This window comes from Monodon monoceros, unplaced genomic scaffold (genome assembly GCF_005190385.1).
Source record: "Monodon monoceros isolate NGI ecotype Baffin Bay Population unplaced genomic scaffold, NGI_Narwhal_1 Super_Scaffold_9, whole genome shotgun sequence".
NCBI lineage: Eukaryota > Metazoa > Chordata > Mammalia > Artiodactyla > Monodontidae > Monodon > Monodon monoceros.
The window spans coordinates 29,992,540-30,011,318 of NW_021703786.1; the positions used below are offsets into that span (position 1 = coordinate 29,992,540).

Here is an 18,779-nt window from a genome sequence, read left to right on the forward strand (position 1 = left end):
GCTGGTCGGGGCGGAAGAAGGGCTGTCAAGTTCGTCTTCCCAGGCGGGTCCTGGCTCCGCCCGCCGCACCCACACCCGGGCGCCGGCGGTCCCTTTAAGAGGCCCCGGCCTTCCGCCCGTGCGTCTGGGGCCGCCCACCGCCGCCATGGCCGCGCCGTGGCTGGAGGACAGGCTGACCTGTGCCATCTGCCTGGGGCTCTACCAGGACCCGGTGACGCTGTTCTGCGGCCACAACTTCTGCAGGGCCTGTATCCAGGACTGGTTGGGCCGCAGCGAGAAGGTGTGCCCGGAGTGCCGGGAGTCCTTCCCCGACAGCGCCGAGCTGCGCCGCAACGTGGCTCTGAGCGGCGTGCTGGAGGAGCTGCGCGTCCGGCCGGCGCCCGACCCCGGCCCCGGCGCGTGCTGCCCCCGTCACGGGAGGCCGCTCGAGCTTTTCTGCCGCACCGAGGGCCTCTGCGTGTGCAGCGTGTGCACCGTGCGCGAGTGTCGCCTCCACGAGCGGACGCTGCTGGACGCCGAGCGCCGAGAGCGCGAGGTGACCCTCGGGGGACCCCGCCCTGCTCTCTGCGCCCGGGCGGGGCTGGCAGCTTCAGCAGCTTCGCTTGGCCCTGTTTTTATTCTGGTTTGAAAGGAGGTGGTGGTCAGAAAACAGATGCTTGGAATAGAGATGTTAGAGCTGGTGACGGGTCCAGGGTGAAGTTACAGGGGTGAGTGGCTGAGATGGAATGAGGAGGTCAAGGAACCCAGAGCCAGAATGTGGAGGATAATCCCTGTGGCTGCTGAAGGCACAGAGTAAGGACAGGGTGTTACTGCTTGTGGGGCCAAAGACCTTGCACTAAGCATCGAAGTTTGCAGTGGAGGGCAGCAACAGGGAGAGAGGGAGGAACAGGTGGTACAGCCCGCGGCAGACACACTGCAGGAGCTAGAATTTGGCTAGGGAGAGGGAAAGTGACGCTGGGGTGTGAGGGGCTGGATGTGTGCCCTTGCGGGAGAGTCAGGGTGAACCAGAAAAGTCTGCCCTGCCCCCTCCTACCTTCAGCATGTTTTACCGTGCCGGAGGCGGTGAGGCCTGAACAGAGGCACAAGTGTTGCACTTAGGAAGACCTGATTACTTTGGCCAAGTTGTCAACTTCTCTGACCTGTGAATCGGGGATAATATCAGTCCTTCCATCAAAGTGTTGCTGGGACAAGAAGAATCAAGACAGGCTCTTGACCTGGTACAGGGAACCAAATCCTAGCAGATGTGCAGTTCTGAACTACGAGAGTATAGCATTTTGATTCTCGAGGAGACCAGACAGGTCACAACCAAATAAGGGTGCCCCCTTCCCCCTCATGTCCAAAGCTGGGCCTGAGGACTGGCCAGGCATTTGGAAGAACCCAACTTATACCTGCGGTGCACTGCCCACCTGTCAAAAAACTTTGGTGCTTTGGGTCGTCACCCCTTCCGCTGAAGGCCGCGTAAGCTCCCATTTATTGACTGGGGGTAGTGGGGGGCTGCTCCGCCCCAGGTTGCTCGTCTTCAGCCCAAGGCCTCTGCACCACCCTGCTCCCGGTGGGGAAGGGGCCTTGTCCAGGCCTCCCTGGGACTCTGACCCAATTCTCCCGGGGCTCACACCAAGGCTGATGCTCTGCGTGCTGGCCTCACCTGGGGTGGCATGAGGAGGGGATGCCCAGCATCTGTAGGTGTTTTGACTGCCTGAGGGGGGAACTTCACAGCTGATCCTGGCCCCCTCTTGTCACTTGTCCCCCGATGGGCACCACAGGCCCAGCTGAGAGCCACACTGGAGGTCACCCAGCAGCAGGCCACCCAGGCTGAGAGCCAGCTACAGGAGCTGCAGCAGCGAAGCAGCCAGATCCAGGTATGAGGCCTGTCTGCTCCACGCCCCCCACGTCCTCATGCCGTGTCCTTCGAGCAGCCACTGGCCGGTCCCTGGGACACCGGGCAGTAGGTGTAAGCTGCCTTGAAAATGCCTCCTGGCAGCAGGAAAGGAAGGGCTGAACGGGGGGAGAGATTCCAGGGACCATGGCTCCCCACATTCCCACCCCTCAGGCCAGCGGGCAGCCCAGGGACTTGGCTGCCCTTGACTTCTCCTGTGCCCACCCAGAGCTCAGCCTGCACCCTGACCTCCGTGATCTCTGGCAAGTTCAACCGCCTGCTGCAGGCCCTGGAGATGCAGCGGGACTTGGCCCTGAGGGACATCGAGGTGGCCAAGACACAGGCGCTGGAACAGGCCCGGGACGAGAAACAGCGACTGCAGGGCCACCTGGAGGCCTTGTCTTGCTGTGACCACAGGATTCGTAACCTCCTGGAGCAATTGGACGACCGGACCTTCCTCCAGGTACCAGGCCTTGGGGCGGCAGGGTGGGGGACCGGTGTGCCTGCCCCTCGTGCTCCGGCTTACTGCAGCTGTCCCCGGGGCTCAGGAATCACAGCTCCTGGCGCCCCCAGGCCCTCTTGGGCCACTGACTCTCCCACACTGGGATGAAGATCAGCAGCTGGGCGGCCTGAAGGAGTCCCTGAGCCAGCTGTGTGCCCTCCTCCTGGAAGAGGGGGGCCACCCCGGAACACCAGCCGAGGCTGCTGACTTTGGCTCCATGGGTAAGGCTGACCCCAGATCTCTCTCCACCCCACTGGGCCCAGCTGTTCTTCCCACTGGGGTGGTAATGGAGTCAGGGCCCAGCCCCCCATGAGCTCCCCTCCAGATCACTCCCCTAAAACACTGCTTTGCCCCCTAGAGGCCCCAGGTCCCCTGGCACCAGTCGCGAGCCTCGTTTGTCCACTGAGGAGGAAACTCTGGCAGAGTAAGGCCCATCGAATGTGTATGTGCACCTGTGTGAGCGTGTGCGTGTGAGTGTGTTGTGTGTACACGTGGGTTTGTGCGTGTGCACTGTGCGCACGTGTGTGTGCAGGGCATGTGCTGTGACTGTTCTGTACAGGAAGTCTGTTTCACTCCCCTCCCTGGGGCTAACCTCGCCCCTCTGCACACCTCACCTCTTACACGTGCAGCCAGTGTAGTGTTTAAGGAGATACTGGGCATACAAATCTGGGATTGATCACAGTTCTTCCACTTACTACGAAGTTAGGTGACCTTTCTGAACCTTCGTTTTCTCATCTGTGAAACGAGGCTGATGGAAGGTTCCACCTCAGGGGTTGCATGGAGGGTCGGATGCTGAGATGACGTCCACGTTAGCTCAGCTTGCAGTCACCCTGGCAGATGTCTGGCGATCCGCCCGTGGACCTTCAGTTGCTGTGTCTCCCCTCTGGGGACAGGATGGTGGCCAGGCACAGGCACCCTTGCCCGCTCACCTTCCGTCCATCTCTGCCCAACAGATTATCGCAACCTGACCTTCGACCCCCTCAGCGCCAACCGTCACTTCTACCTGTCTCAGCAGGACCGGCGGGTAAAGCACTGTCGCAAGCCCCGGGGCCCAGGTGGGCCGGGCAGCTTCGAGCTCTGGCAAGTGCAGTGTGCCCAGAGCTTCCAGGCCGGGCAGCACTACTGGGAGGTATGTGTGTCCAACCACTCGGTGACGCTGGGCGTTGCCTACTCAGAACTAACGAGGCGCAAGCTGGGGCCCCACACGGACAACATCGGCCGTGGGCCCAGCTCCTGGGGGCTCTGCATTCAGGAGGACAGCACCCAGGCCTGGCACAACGGGGAGGCCCGGCGCCTCCCGGGGGTATCAGGGCGGCTCCTGGGCATGGATTTGGACCTGACCTCTGGCTGCCTCACCTTCTACAGCCTGGAGCCCGAGACCCAACACTTGCATACCTTCCATGCCATCTTCTCCCGGCCCCTCCACCCCGTTTTCTGGCTCCTCGAGGGTAGGACCCTGACCCTGTGCCATCGGCCCGAGGCCAAGCTCCCTCCAGGGCTCCAGGAAGAGGCCTCAGGGCTCAGCTGAGGAAGGCACGGGATGGAGCTCGGGGTCAGGACCAGGTGCCACCAGGCCTGTGGGCCCAAGAACTGCCCCAGCCCCTGCCCTGGGGGCCTGAGGCCACAGCTCTAACGGGACCAGTTGGTGGCCAGAAGACCGAGTCAGGACCAGGCTGGGCCACTTGGAGAGAGAGGTGGGTGGAGCCTCCAAACTGGAGTTTACTTTTCCAGCCTCTCTGAAGGGGACAGGGGCTAAAGGAAGTAAAATGGGAGCCCAGTTCTAGGCACTGCCTGGACCTCAGAGGCTAGTGCAGTGCCCAGGGCTCCTGGTCCTTCAGGAGAGCGAGTGTGGTGCGGGACACACCACAGGGTGGGACAGACAAAATCATACGTGCAACAGCCCCAGAGGAACAAACAATTCCTAGAGGAAATCTTGGGAAAATTGATATTTACCTTTTCCCTCCTCATCTTTATCTCTTTTCTTTTCGTTATTTTCCTTAATATTTTGTATAGTTTGGTCTTTTTTTCTTTTACTTTGTACATCCTTGTGATCGTATTCCATAAACAATTGTGTTTTCTGCGTGTTTTACTTAACAAGCATTTTTCACATTGTTATAAACTTTTCTCTGAATGACTACAGTATGGACAGTCATTCTAATGATGAAAACAAATTCTAATCAGAATTTGTTTACCCATTATGGGACATTCAAAACGTTTTATTTGAGGGCTCTAAAAATATGGCCGTGATGACTGTTTTTGAACAGGAAGCTTTGGCCATATTTATTGTTACGTACGTAGGCTACATTTCCTAAAGAGGAATTGCTCAACAGAGAAACAATGAACACTTGAAGATTTTTTATTTTTATACAAAGGACCAAAATAAAGAAACCTTGAGTCAGGCCAGCTAGTGCCCCTGCCCCCCCCATCCCACCAGGCAAGTTGTTGTGGCAGAGCCTCAGCTGCCATCTTCCCCACCTTATCCCCAGCGGGGGTGTGGGGATTAAGCACAGTCATTCGTGTAGGTGCCAGCACACTGCCAACTCCTTTTATTTTGGTTTTTGCTCTTCGGAACATGTTTCCGCGAAGATCCTTGTACATGTTTTTGCTTGTGTTTCTGGAAGTGAGGGTGCTGGGCCATAGGGGAGCAGTAGTTTTGTACTTGAAATGTTCCACTTCTTGATCTGGGTGGTGGTTCCAAGGGTGTTTGCTTTATAACTTTTCCCACTGCACACACACGTTTTATATACTGACGTGTAAGTATCTGACAATAAAAGTTTTATTAAAGGATAACACATACTCCAAAAGTTACAAAATATTTTTATATAAAGTGTACCTCCCTCCTCTCGGCCGCTGCCACAGTCGCAGACTCCATCTTGTGGCCTCACTTCTCAGCCGTGTGGCTCTCTGTTCAGGGGCAGGGCCAGGCCTCTGATTGGTGCAGCCTGGGCAAGGAGCTTTCAGTAAGATTCCTAAGGTGGGGAGGTCCCCAAACACGGGAAGGAGGTTGTGACACTGGGCAGCCCAACAGTGTGACAACTGGGTTAACAGCAGGAGCTGAAAGGCCGGGCAGGGCAGGATGCAGGACCGAGCTGGCCAGGTAGCCATCATCACCGGCTCTCCCGGCGCACAGATTCTAACTGTCCCTCTTGATCCCAGAGCCCCAGCACCCGACACAAGTGTCCAGCCAGCCGAGCCCATGTTCTGAAAGGGGCAGAGAAAGGAAGAACAGCCCCCTTTCTGCTTCCATGGTGGGAAGTGCCTTGGGTCATTTATTCTGTGGATTTACTTTTTTATTGGGTTGTTAGTCCTCTCCATGTTGTCCTGTGGGAAGGTTCTATATTGTGATCATTAACCTTTGTTTACATATAACACTACCATTTTTCTTTTTTCTTTTTTTTTTTTTTTTTGCCGTGATGCTTGTGGGATCTTAGTTCCCCAACTGGGGATCGAACCTGGGCCCCCGCAGTGCAAGCGCTGAGTCCTAACCACTGGACCACCAGGGAAGTCCCTATTTTTATAGAGTGCTATGGAGAAGTGCTTCCCAAGTAGGTCTGGAGGCAAGCATTGACAAATCTCCTGGACAGCTACTTCAGATTAAATTCGCTGGGTCCTCCTGATTCTAACAGGACTCTCTGCCTCCTCTCCAGGAAAAATGCCTTGGTGTAGAGGGAGAAAGAAGCATGGGCTTTGGGGTGTAACTTTTATAAAGAGGACACATTTGATGGGCCTAGGGGTGTTTCCAGCATCTCTGCCCCACTCCTCACGGTTTCTGGGTGTCTGTGAGGCAGAATCAGCAGGGTGGGCACAGGGACAGAAAAAGAGCAGGGGAGGGCAGGAGAGATTTTAAAAGACAGGGGCCTCTGGGCCGGTGGAGTTGGAGGGAGTTGGATTGGAGGCCAGAGAGGGGTGTGGTAAAGGGAATAAGAGGCTGCTCTTGCCCAGGCAGTAAGGGATGGAAGGGAGCAGCGTGGTGACAGTAGGAAATGTGGCTTCAAGTAACAAGGGGCTGGAAGCTAGAAGACAATGGAGCCAGGCCATTGAGACTCTGAGGGGGAAAGATTTCCATTTAGAATTCCATACACGGGACTTCCCTGGTGGTCCAGTGGTTGAGAATCTGCCTTCCAATGCAGGGGACACGGGTTCAATCCCTCGTTGGGAAACTAAGATCCCACATGCCACGGGGCAACTAAGCCCGCGCACCACAACTGCTGAGCCCATATGCTCTGGAGCCCGCGCACCACAACCAAAGATCCCACATGCCACAAGAAAGACCCGACGCAGCCATAAATAAATAAATATTAGAATTCCACACCCAGCCAAACTGTCAATCATGGGCAAAGCCTGAACCAAGATATTTGCAGACACTTCCGCATCCATTCCCAGGAAGCCCCCAGAGCACCCACTTTTCAAAAATGAAAGAAATCAATGAAGGGAAAGGGAGACCTGGGATCCAAGCAACGGGGAGCTCAACACAAAGGAGAAGCGATAAAGAATCAAAATTTCCAGAAATACGAGCACAGACATTCACATATTCAAGGCTTATAAGCACGTGCTTTAGAGACGAGGAGGTAAGTGCTGGAAGAGACGGTTAAGAGTTGAACCTGGTTGTCCACGGGAGCAAGAATCTGGAGGAGGTAGGACATGGGACTGCCAGTTTTTGTTATAAGCCTCATTAAATTGTTTAGTTTTTAGATACTCCTAAATATAGTACTTTGAAATAAACAAGTGTTTTAAAGCACGTCAATAGCATAAAGAAGAAGTGCTACTGTGGGACATGGCTTGGATCCCATTTCCATTTTTTTTCAGAGATGCAAGCAAAGCTAGGTGTGGCTTGCTAAGTGCTATCATTTATTTGCTCAACTGCTTTTGCTTGTTTGTTTTTGTTTCTGTTTGACTTTTTTGTTGGTTTTTTTTTGGTAAGCAGTACTGCAGCCAGACAAGGTCATTTATGATACGAGGTTTAGGATTACTTTCAGGTTGCACCTTCTGGGTTTAAATTCCACCTCCTCCACAGGACTAGTTATGTGACCTCTGGCGAGATATGTAACCTATTGGAATTCTATTTCCCCTCCTTCGTGACAGTCCTGGCAAGGGCAGAGTGAGATGCAGGCATGAGCAGAGTGTCAGTTGCCCTTTCCCCTTAAGAGCCAAGTCATTTCAAGAATAATGAATATATTGGGCAACTTAAAGCTACCGTAATGGAAATGAAGTGTCAAAATGCAGCCACCCTGGCAAATCACATCTCCAAGCTTTCCTGAGGGAGCACATCTTCCTGAACAGGCTGTGGGGTGGGGAGCAGAGGGCTGGCTGGGGCTCATCCCTGAGCACCCCCAAACCTGAGTGGCACCCTTCTTTCCCCTCCAGAACCAGGCGGGTCTGTGGTCTCAGCAAGCCCAGGCATCCTCGCTGCCAAGCTGCCGAGCAGGGTGGCGCTGATGCCTGAGCCTCTGAACTGTTGCTGGGTCTTGGCAAACAAGGGACCGTCCAGATCAAGTGCTCCTTGTGGAAACCAACTTATGGAACTCATTACCTGCCTTCCTGCCAAACTAGGCACACCCAGCCTGGTTCCCTCTGCTGCTCTGCCCAGAAGATCTTTTCCCACCCTAGTTTCTGCATGCCTGAGCCCTAGCAGTCTGTGAAAGCCCAACTCAAATGCTACTTCCTCCATGCAGGCCTTCATGGTTTCCTGCCCTCCCCCCACTTCCCACAAATCCCCCAGGAGTGGATCCCACCTCTCTTAATACGTAATAGATCTTAGTTTTCTTCTCTCTTTCCAGGAGGCTCTGCATAGCATCTTTCTAAATTAGACTTTTTTTTTGTTTTTTTTCTTGGCTGTGCTGCAGGATCTTAGCTCCCCAACCAGGGATTGAACCCAGGCCATGGCAATGAAACTGCCAAGTCCTAACCACTGGACTGCCAGGGAATTCTCCCTAAATTAAAGACATTTTTAACCTGGGGTCTTAGGGGGGAAATCCTCTTTATTTTCACTGTCCTCTAACAGATACTTAGCATTTCTATTACAAATGGAGAAAACACACTGCAGTGATATTAGCAACAGCTGTGACTTGTCACCAATAGAAATTACAGATTTTTTTCAAAAAATACCTAGAGACAAATTACAATGAAAATACGATGATCCAAAACCTATGGGATGCAACAAAAGCAGTTCTAGGAGGGAACTTTATAGCAATACAAGCCTACCTCAAGTAACAAGAAAAATCTCAGATAATCTAAACTTACACCTAAAGGAACTAGAGAAATAAGAACAAACAAAACCCAAAATTAGCAGAAGGAAAGAAATCATAAAGATCAGAGCAGAAATAAATGAAGTAGAAACAAAGAAAACAATAGCAAAGATCAATAAACCTAAAAGCTGGTTCTTTGAGAAGATAAACAAAATTGAAAAACCAATAGCCAGACTCATCAAGAAAAAGAGGGAGTGGACTCAAATAAATAAAATTAGAAATGAAGAAGAAGTTACAACAGACACTGCAGAAATACAAAGCATCATAAGAGACTACTACAAGTAACTCTATGCCAATAAAATGGACAACCTGGAAGAAATGGACAAATTCTTAGAAAGGTATAACCTTCCAAGACTGAACAGGAAGAAATAGAAAATATGAACAGACCAATCACAAGTAATTAAATTGAAACTGTGATTAAAAATCTTCCAACAAACAAAAAGTCCAGGACCAGATGGCTTCACAGGCGAATTCTATCACACATTTAGAGAAGAGCTAACAGCTATCCTTCTCAAACTCTTCCAAAAAACTGCAGAGGAAGGAACACTCCCAAACTCATTCTATGAGGCCACCATCACCCTGATACCAAAACCAGACAAAGATACTACAAAAAAAGAAAATTACGGGCTTCCCTGGTGGCGCAGTGGTTGAGAGTCTGCCTGCCAATGCAGGGGACATGGGGTCGTGCCCCGGTCTGGGAAGATCCCACATGCCGCGGAGTGGCTAGGCCCGTGAGCCATGGCCGCTGAGCCTGTGCATCCAGAGCCTGTGCTCCGCAACAGGAGAGGCCACAACAGTGAGAGGCCTGCGTACCGCAAAAAAAAAAAAAAGAAAATTACAGACCAATATCATTGATGAATATAGATGCAAAAATCCTCAACAAAATACTAGCAAACGGAATCCAACAACACATTAAAAGGATCATACACCATGATAAAGTGGGATTTATCCCAGGGATGCAAGGATTCTTCAATATATGCAAATCAATCAATGTGATACACCATATTAACAAATTGAAGAAGAAAAACCATATGATCATCTCAATAGATGCAGAAAAAGCTTTTGACAAAATTTAACACCCATTTATGATAAAAACTCTTCAGAAAGTGGGCATAGAGGGAAACTACCTCAACATAATAAAGGCCATATACGACAAACCCACAGCAAACATCATTCTCAATGGTGAAAAACTGAAAGCATTTCCTCTCAGATCAGGAACAAGACAAAGATGTCCACTCTCACCACTATTATTCAACATAGTTTTGGAAGTCCTAGCCACAGCAATCAGAGAAGAAAAAGAAATAAAAGGAATACAAATTGGAAAAGAAAAAGTAAAACAGTCACTGTTTGCAGATGACATGTTACTATACATAGAGAATCCTAAAGATATTACCAGAAAACTACTAGAGCTAATCAATGAATTTGGTAAAGTTGCAGTATACAAAATTAATGTACAGAAATCTCTTGCATTCCTATACACTAATGATGAAAAATCTGAAAGAGAAATTAAGGAAACACTCCCATTTACCACTGCAACAAAAAGAATAAAATACCAAGGAATAAACCTACCTAGGGAGACAAAAGACCTGTATGCAGAAAACTATAAGACACTGATGAAAGAAATTAAAGATGATACCAACAGATGGAGAGATATACCATGCTCTTGGATTGGAAGAACCAATATTGTGAAAATGACTATACTACCCAAAGCAATCTACAGATTCAATGCAATCCTTATCAAATTACAAATGGCATTTTTTATGGAACTAGAACACAAAATCTTAGAATTTGTATGGAGACACAAAAGACCCCGAATAGCCAAAGCAGTCTTGAGGGAAAAAAACGGAGGTGGAGGAATCAGACTCCCTGACTTCAGACTATACTACAAAGCTACAGTAATCAAGACAATATGGTACTGGCACAAAAACAGAAATATAGATCAATGGAACAGGATAGAAAGCCCAGAGATAAACCCACACACCTATGGTCAACTAATCTGTGACAAAGGAGGCAAGGATTTACAATGGAGAAAAGACAGTCTCTTCAATACGTGGTGCTGGGAAAACTGGACAGCTACATGTAAAAGAATGAAATTAGAACACCCCCTAACACCATACACAAAAATAAACTCAAAATGGATTCGAGACCTAAATGTAAGACCAGACACTAAAAAACTCTTAGAGGAAAACATAGGAAGAACATTCTTTGACATAAATCACAGCAAGATCTTTTTTGATCCACCTCCTAGAGTAATGGAAATAAAAACAAAAATAAACAAATGGGACCTAATGAAAACTTCAAAGCTTTTGCACAGCGAAGGAAACCATAAACAAGACGAAAAGACAACCCTCAGAATGGGAGAAAATATTTGCAAATGAATCAACAGACAAAGGATTAATCTCCAAATATATAAACAGCTCATGCAGCTCAATATTAAAGAAACAAACAACCCAATCCAAAAATGGGCAGAAGACCTAAATAGACATTTCTCCAAAGAAGACATACAGATGGCCAAGAAGCACATGAAAAGCTGCTCAACATCACTCATTATTAGAGAAATGCAAATCAAAACTACAGTGAGGTATCACCTCACACCAGTTAGAATGGGTATCATCAGAAAATCTACAAACAACAAATGCTGGAGAGGGTGTGGAGAAAAGGGAACCCTCTTGCACTGTTGGTGGGAATGTAAATTGATACAGCCACTATGGAGGTTCCTTAAAAAACTAAAAATAGAATTACCATATGATCCAGCAATCCCACTACTGGGCATATATACCCAGAGAAAACCATAATTCAAAAAGACACATGCATCCCCAATGTTCATTGCAGCACTATTTACAATAGCCAGGTCATGGAAGCAACCTAAATGCCCATCGACAGAAGAATGGATAAAGAAGATGTGGTACATATGTACAATGGAATATTACTCAGCCATAAAAAGGAACGAAATTGAGTCATTTGTTGAGACGTGGATGGATCTAGAGACTGTCATACAGAGTGAAGTAAGTCAGAAAGAGAAAAACAAATATCGTATATTAACGCATGTTTGTGGAACCTAGGAAAATGGTACAGATGAACCAGTTTTCAGGGCAGAAATTGAGACACAGATGTAGAGCACAAACGTATGGACACCAAGGGGGGAAGTGGCAGGGGGTGGGGATGAATTGGGAGATTGGATTGACATGTATACACTAATATGTGTAAAATAGATAACTAATAAGAACCTTCTGCATAAAAACTAAATAAAATAAAATTTAAAAAAACGAAGTTACAGATTTTTCATTGCACATTACAGAGGTGACAGAGAACCTGAAATATGTTTACATTCATCACTATTTCAAAAATACAGTAATTCTTAGGCCTCCATCAGATCTTGTTATTTGTTCTTGTGTTAAAGAAACACATATATTACTTTATCACAAATTTATTTCTTTATATTTTGAACCTGTATTTCAATGTAATTGGTTGCCATGGAATCGTCTGCATTTTATTTTGTGCATTTAAAAGCATTATTCTGGAAAGGCTTCTGAGACTACACCAGGCTTCAAGAGGGCCCCCCCGGCAGAGCAAGAAAGGCTAATCCCCACCTCTAGGTGGATCGATCCTCTCCACCACTTTATTCCTTCCACTTTGGCCTCTCATCAGCAGGAAGTCTGCAGGCCTGGGGGTAGGAAGCATTGCCCCAATTAACTATATTCCATAATTTATTCAAATTGCCTTAGTTTTCCCCTAACATCCTTTTTCTCTCTCAGGAACACGTCCAGAATACATATTACATTTAGTTATCATGTCTCCTTGGGCTTCTCTTGGCTGTGACAATTTTTCAGACTTTCCCTGCTTTTGTTTGATGACCTTGACAGTTTCAAGGGGTTCTGGTCAGGTGCTGTGTAGTCTGTGTTTTATTGGGATTTGTCTAAAGTTTTAATCATAATTAGAGTGGGATTATGGACTTCTGGGTAGGAAGACCACATCATATCAAGGGTACTTACTGCCGACATGACTTATCTCTGTTGACGTTGACCTTGATGTGGTTTTCATCAGGTTTCTCCATTGTAAAGTTACTCTTCTGCTCCCTTTGGAAGAAAGTCACTATGCACCGTCTATATGGATTAAGGAGTGGGAAGCCATTCTCCACCTTGGAGTATTTACCAAAACTGTTTGGAATTCCTCTGAATGGGAAATTTGTCTATTCTCCCTCATTTATTTATTTAGCCAGTCATTTATTTACACCAGCATGAACTCATGGATGTTTATTTTATACTTTGGGTTACAACCCAATGCTACTTTTGTTATTTTGTTGCCATTCTATTTTTTTAAATTTAATATTATCGAGGTATAGTTTACGTATAATAAAATGCACCATTTTGAGTGCATAGTTGAAGGAGTATCAGCAAACGCCTCCACTTGGGGAACCCACATCCCTAGCCCCAGGCACACCACATGAGTGTCGGTGGACCGTGGACCGTAACTGAATTCCCAGGACGATGGACCTGGAGGATATCAACTTCCCATTTCAAGTTTAGAGAAGCCCAAGTTTCCGACCCGGGTTAAATAGGGGCAAAAACATGCGTATATCAGCAGTTTCCCCCCACCCCCACCCCCACCCCCCGCCTTCAGCAGCTCAGCAACTTTGCTTAAAGGTGCTGCGGAGGGGTCTGGAGTGCAAAGGTGCCTGCGGAACACAGTGGGGTCACCCAGCCCCTCCGGAGCCCCTGGCTGGCCACGGGGTGGGGGAGTTTATGGGGGGTCATGGAGGAGTGAACTCCTTCCCTGCTTTCAGCGTGTCCCCCGCATTGCCTTCTCAGCTCTCTGCCCTCTCTCTCTCACAGCCCTTTCGTCCAGGAGCCCCTAGGGGTCAGACGGGGCCCAGAGGCCACTCTGCGCTGTCCGGGCTGGGGCTGGGTGTCAGGGCCGGCGGGCGGGCCTGTGGTGCTGGGGGGCGGTCCGAGCCGGACGGCGGGCGGGGGCCGGATCCTTGGCCTCGGTCCCAGGGGCGGCGCCGCATCGCGAACAGTCCGGGTCCCTCCCAGACGGGAGCAGCACAGGCGGTGCCCCGCGACCGAGGAGCCATGGACGGCAGCGGCCCCTTCAGCTGCCCCATCTGCCTGGAGTCGCTCCGGGAGCCAGTGACGCTGCCCTGCGGCCACAACTTCTGCCTCGCCTGCCTGGGCGCGCTTTGGCCGCACCGCGGCGCGGGTGGCGCCGGCGGGCCGGGAGGCACGGCCCGCTGCCCGCTGTGCCAGGAGCCCTTCCCCGACGGCCTGCAGCTCCGCAAGAACCACACGCTGTCTGAGCTGCTGCAGCTCCGCCAGGGCTCCGGCCCGGGGACCGGCCCCGGCCCGGCCCGGGCCCCCGAGCCGGTGGCGCCCAGTGCACCGCCCAGCGCCCCGGAGCCGTCGGCTCCCTGCGCGCCGGAGCCGTGGCCGGCGGGCGAAGAGCCGGTCCGCTGCGACGCGTGCCCCGAGGGCGCCGCCCTACCCGCCGCGCTCTCCTGCCTCTCCTGCTTCGCCTCCTTCTGCCCCGCGCACCTAGGCCCGCACGAGCGCAGCCCCGCGCTGCGCGGACACCGCCTGGTGCCGCCGCTGCGCCGGCTGGAGGAGAGCCTGTGCCCGCGCCACCTGCGGCCGCTCGAGCGCTACTGCCGCGCGGAGCGAGTGTGCCTGTGTGAGGCCTGTGCCGCTCAGGAGCACCGGGGCCACGAACTCGTGTCGCTGGAGCAGGAGCGCGCGCTCCAGGAGGTGGGGCGCAGGCGCGGAGGGCGGGCGGGCGACGGGCCTCGCGTGGCGGCCGAGGGCCGGGGACCCCTCACCCCCATCCTTAATTCCCTCCTTTAACCTGAGGATTTTTGCGGTCCCTTCCAGCCCTGACGGTCTCCTCTCGCTCTGGGACATTGCGCTTGGGACGAGAATGGGGGTTGGAGGGACCCAGTGAGAACTCGAAAAAGATGGGCGGGCTGGGGGCCTGAGGCTGGGGCGGGGCCCTTGGGGGTTTAAACAGCCAGGAGCCGGGTTAGGCCCACGTGGTCCCAGGCGGCTGATTTGCGCCGCGCAGCTGCTGCGCGGGCCGAGCTCCTGCAGATCCCCGTTTGCCTGGGCTGAGGGTTTGGATGGGTGTGGCAGGCGAAAGGAGCTCTGCAGAGGGTGGTCCGAGCACACAGACCGCTCTGTCCAGCTGTTCCGGGGGCCGTGGCGGGAGCATGTGCACGCTGCCTGGCCGGTTACCTCCGCCCCCAGTTTCCTTTGGCCCCCAGCCCGGTCTTGGCGCCTCTGCCTTGGGATTTTCCGTCTCTCCTGTCTGGAGTGGTGACTCATAAGACCCAGGGGATTTGCCCGGAATCCCTATTTTTCAGGCCTGGGCTGGGGGCACAGACTCTTTGGGGACAATGATGCCCGGGACAGCTGAATGCCATCTTGTGCAGGGCCCCCTCCTCACTCTCTTTCTCTGCCTCTTCCCCACTGAAGGAAGTTCTCAAATGAATGTGAGCAACACTGAGGACCATAGATGGCCCTCTACTTGCACACCAGTCAAAGGGGGGAGGCAGACAACCCCCAGCTGGCCAGCCTGCCCTCTCCCTGGGCATTCGGGAATGGCACCAGCCTGGGCTTGAGGCACCTCTGACAAATCATGGCCACTCCCAGTCCCACCTATACCCAGATACCACTCTCTCCCAGGTCACCCCTCTCCTCCCCGCTTGGTGAGACCTGGGACCCCAGTGCAGGGTTGTGACCTCTGCCAGACCCCATACTCAAGGGTGTCATTCACAGGCCGAGCAGCCCAAAGTCCTGAGCGCTGTGGAGGACCGCATGGACGAGCTGGGCGCGGGCATCGCACAGTCCCGGCGCACGGTGGCCCTCATCAAGGTCCGATCCCATCCTAACCCCCGCCCCCGTTCACTCCTGCAGTATCCTCCTGGCAGTGTGAGCTTTCAGCATGGTACCGTCCACTCTAAAGAAGCCCACGCTCAAGGCATTGCCCGGCTCCAGTGAGCACAAGTGTCTCCCCTGACCTGACATAGATCCAGGGCAGCTGGGGCTGGTGCTTCTGTCCCCCCGAGAGGACGGGGGGGGAAAGTGGGGTATGGGACGTGATGTTCTTTGCCTTCATCACCGCCACCTCTGTCCTGTGCAGAGTGCAGCCGTGGCAGAGCGGGAAAGGGTGAGCCGGCTGTTTGCCGAGGCTGCAGCCGTCCTGCAGGGGTTTCAGGCAGAGGTGCTGTCCTTCATCGACGAGGGGGAGGCGACCATGCTGGGCCGCTCCCAGGGCGACCTGCGGCGGCAGGAGGGACAGCGCAGCCGGCTCAGCCGGGCCCGCCGCAACCTCGGTCAGGTCCCTGAAGCCGACTCGGTCAGCTTCCTGCAGGTGAGGGCAGCTCTGCAGGCCAGAGAGGACATGGAAGGGGGTAGGCGGGAGGCGGAGGGAGAAGGCAGCGGGTGCCTGGGCTTCAGGGCTGTGCCAGCCCCCTGGCGGCGCCGTGTCACCCCAGCCAGGAGGAGCTGTGGCCAGCAGGGCCTTAATGGGCGTTTGTCTGGCACAGGAGCTCCTGGAGCTCAGGCTGGCCCTGGAGGAGGGGTGCGGCCCTGGGCCCGGGCCCCCAAGGGAGCTCAGCTTCACCAAGTCATCCCAGGCCGTGCAGGTGGTACGAGATGGCCTGGCTTCAGCCTGCACCAGCCAGTGGGAGCAGCTGCAGGGGCTGGGCAGCGACGAGGATGAGCTGCAGAAGCTAGGCACGGAAGGTGGGTGCCCCCCGCAAGTGACTCATCCTTCCCCAGACTCCCCGCACGGGCCCCCAGGCCTGGTGCCCGTTCAGGAGTGGAGGATGGAAACTGCCAGGCTCAGGGTGGGACCCCAAATCCTGCCAATGGCTGGAGCCACCACCCTGTAAGCACAAGTCAGCCCCTTTGGCCACAGCCCGGGGGGCAGAGCAGGCCTCTCCTAGACCACCCTCTAGCTTCAGAAGGGCTGAGGCCCAGGGAGGAAGTGGAGCGGGGGCAGAGCCCGAGGACCAGGCATGTGTGTGAACACAGTGTACCATATTTGGGGGCGTGCCTGTCCCCAGGTGGCCTGGGGTGCTGGGAGGAAGGGGGAGGAGGGGAAGTTCAGTCATAGGTTCGGTGGGGGGCGGTCACCTTGCACAGCGGCCCAGCCACGGGCAGCTGGGGGGACCCCCTCTGCACTGTCTCTTCTTCTGCAGTGGATGCTGAGTCCCAGGACCCCGAAAGCGCCAACAGCCTGGAGAGTGAGGCTCCCAGGGATTACTTCCTCAAGTGTAAGTCGACACCTGGGCTCGCCCCACTGCTCATAAGGGGCCCTTCCAAGGCTTCTGGGCTGGGCCCTGGCGCATGAGGTCTTCGATTCCTGTCCCTCATTCATGCAGTGGACTAGGTTAGCTCATGGGGTGCTCCCCAGGGTGGCCTGCTTGCAGAGGGCCAGTTGCAGAGGAGGGGAGAGGCTGTGTTTGGGGAGGTGGGCCCCTAGGGGAGGGACTGTCCCACCTGACCTTGGACCTGAGCCCTGCATCTCTCTCTGTTCCGTGGGAGCAGTTGCGTACATCGTGGACCTGGACAGCGACACGGCAGACAAGTTCCTGCAGCTGTTTGGAACCAAGGGTGTGAAGAGGGTGCTGTGTCCCATCAACTACCCAGAGTCGCCCACCCGCTTCACCCACTGTGAGCAGGTGCTGGGCGAGGGCGCCCTGGACCGGGGCACCTACTACTGGGAGGTAGAGATCATTGAGGGCTGGGTCAGCGTGGGAGTCATGGCTGAAGACTTCTCCCCGCAAGAGCCCTACGACCGGGGCCGGCTTGGACGCAATGCTCACTCCTGCTGCCTGCAGTGGAATGGACGCAGCTTCTCCGTCTGGTTCCACGGGCTGGAGTTGCTCCTGCCCCACCCCTTCTCGCCCACCGTCGGGATCTGCCTGGAATATGCTGACCGAACCCTGGCCTTCTATGCCGTGCGGGATGGCAAGATGAGCCTTCTGCGGAGACTGAAGACCTCCCGGGCCCGCCGGAGTGGCACCCCAGCCTCCCCGGTTGACCCCTTCCAGAGCCGCCTGGACAGCCACTTTGCGGGGCTCTTCACACACAGGCTCAAGCCCGCCTTCTTCCTGGAGAGCGTGGATGCCCACCTGCAGATCGGGCCCCTCAAGAAGTCCTGCATATCCGTGCTGAAGAGGAGGTGATGCAGGGGGCACGGGGCCTCCTCCCGCTGCTGTCCCAGCTCCTGGGAAGCTTGCTTCTCTGCACCCCTGCTTTGCCCCAGGGAAGACACCAGCCTTGGAGTCCCAAACATTCCCCAGGCTTCTCATTTCTAGAGGCCTCCACCTTCCATATACAAGGCCTTCCACCTCTCAGGGACGAGGCTCCCCAGACCCTGTCCCCCTGCAGGCCTTGTTTCTGGGAGAAGGGTTACCCCGACCCCTCCTCTCCCAGGTTCTTGGGACAGTGCCTGGCACATAGTAGGTGCTCAATAAACATTTGTCGAACGAATGACTCCCTTTTCTACCCTTCTCTCCACCCACCAAGGATTCCCAATACTTCTCATCTTTCAAGAACAGGTCTTGAAAGGCAGGACAAGGGAACAAGCCCCTAGTCCCAGATTCCTATTGGGAGGGAGAACCCTGGCCCAGGAAGAGGAGGCTGAAATGGGGTGCCTACCCTTTGGGGCACACCTGCTTCCTGGTTCTGGACAGGGAGAGGTAGAGGTGGCTTCTCCTGGAGGGGTCCAGCCCCACAGTCATTCTGGCTGCCCGAGTGTTTGCTTTGGACAGCCTGGTTCCCATCCACTATTTTCATCCTTGATGCCACAGCCTAGTTCTGGACCTGCCTAATGGTGTTTGTGCCCAGGATTAAATACAGACATCACATCCCCCAAGAGCAGGGCATAACTCCTGGGCATGGGCAAGAAAGTTTGAGACCTAGAGCTTCTTTCATACACATACCTTCTCAGCCCATGAGAGATGTGGTTGACTGACCTCCGGGTGCGGCTGGAGTGGAGAACGTCTACGCTAAAATGACCTGTGTCCTCCTTTGGAAGCTGCCTCCCATCTCCACACCAGCTGTGCGGCTGGAACGGTGCTTCGCCTCCATGCGGGGGAGACCCTGGGCCCTGGGCCCCAGCAGAACCTTCATCTCTCTCCCAAGAAGGCCCAGTG

At 53.5% G+C, this 18,779-nt stretch overlaps 2 protein-coding genes across 3 annotated transcripts; both read left to right on the forward strand.

The window, feature by feature from the left end:
- On the forward strand, positions 1-5,205 carry TRIM65 (tripartite motif containing 65). Of its 2 annotated transcripts, XM_029213380.1 has the most exons (6): positions 1-535; positions 1,764-1,859; positions 2,106-2,339; positions 2,425-2,599; positions 2,737-2,802; positions 3,332-5,205. In XM_029213380.1, the coding sequence occupies exons 1-6, from the start codon at positions 146-148 to the stop codon at positions 3,904-3,906; spliced, it is 1,536 nt and encodes a 511-aa protein (XP_029069213.1). In that variant the 5' UTR covers positions 1-145; the 3' UTR covers positions 3,907-5,205. The 2 variants fall into 2 exon arrangements, with proteins under 2 accessions (XP_029069213.1, XP_029069214.1); XM_029213381.1 differs by lacking the exon at positions 2,737-2,802 and having other exon boundaries at positions 18-535.
- An 8,471-nt stretch (positions 5,206-13,676) lies between these two features.
- On the forward strand, positions 13,677-18,114 carry TRIM47 (tripartite motif containing 47). Its single transcript, XM_029210736.1, has 6 exons — positions 13,677-14,364; positions 15,391-15,486; positions 15,755-15,985; positions 16,161-16,359; positions 16,818-16,892; positions 17,167-18,114. Exons 1-6 carry the CDS (start codon positions 13,696-13,698, stop codon positions 17,805-17,807), a joined length of 1,911 nt encoding a protein of 636 aa, XP_029066569.1. The 5' UTR covers positions 13,677-13,695; the 3' UTR covers positions 17,808-18,114.
- The last annotated feature ends 665 nt before the right edge of the window (positions 18,115-18,779 follow it).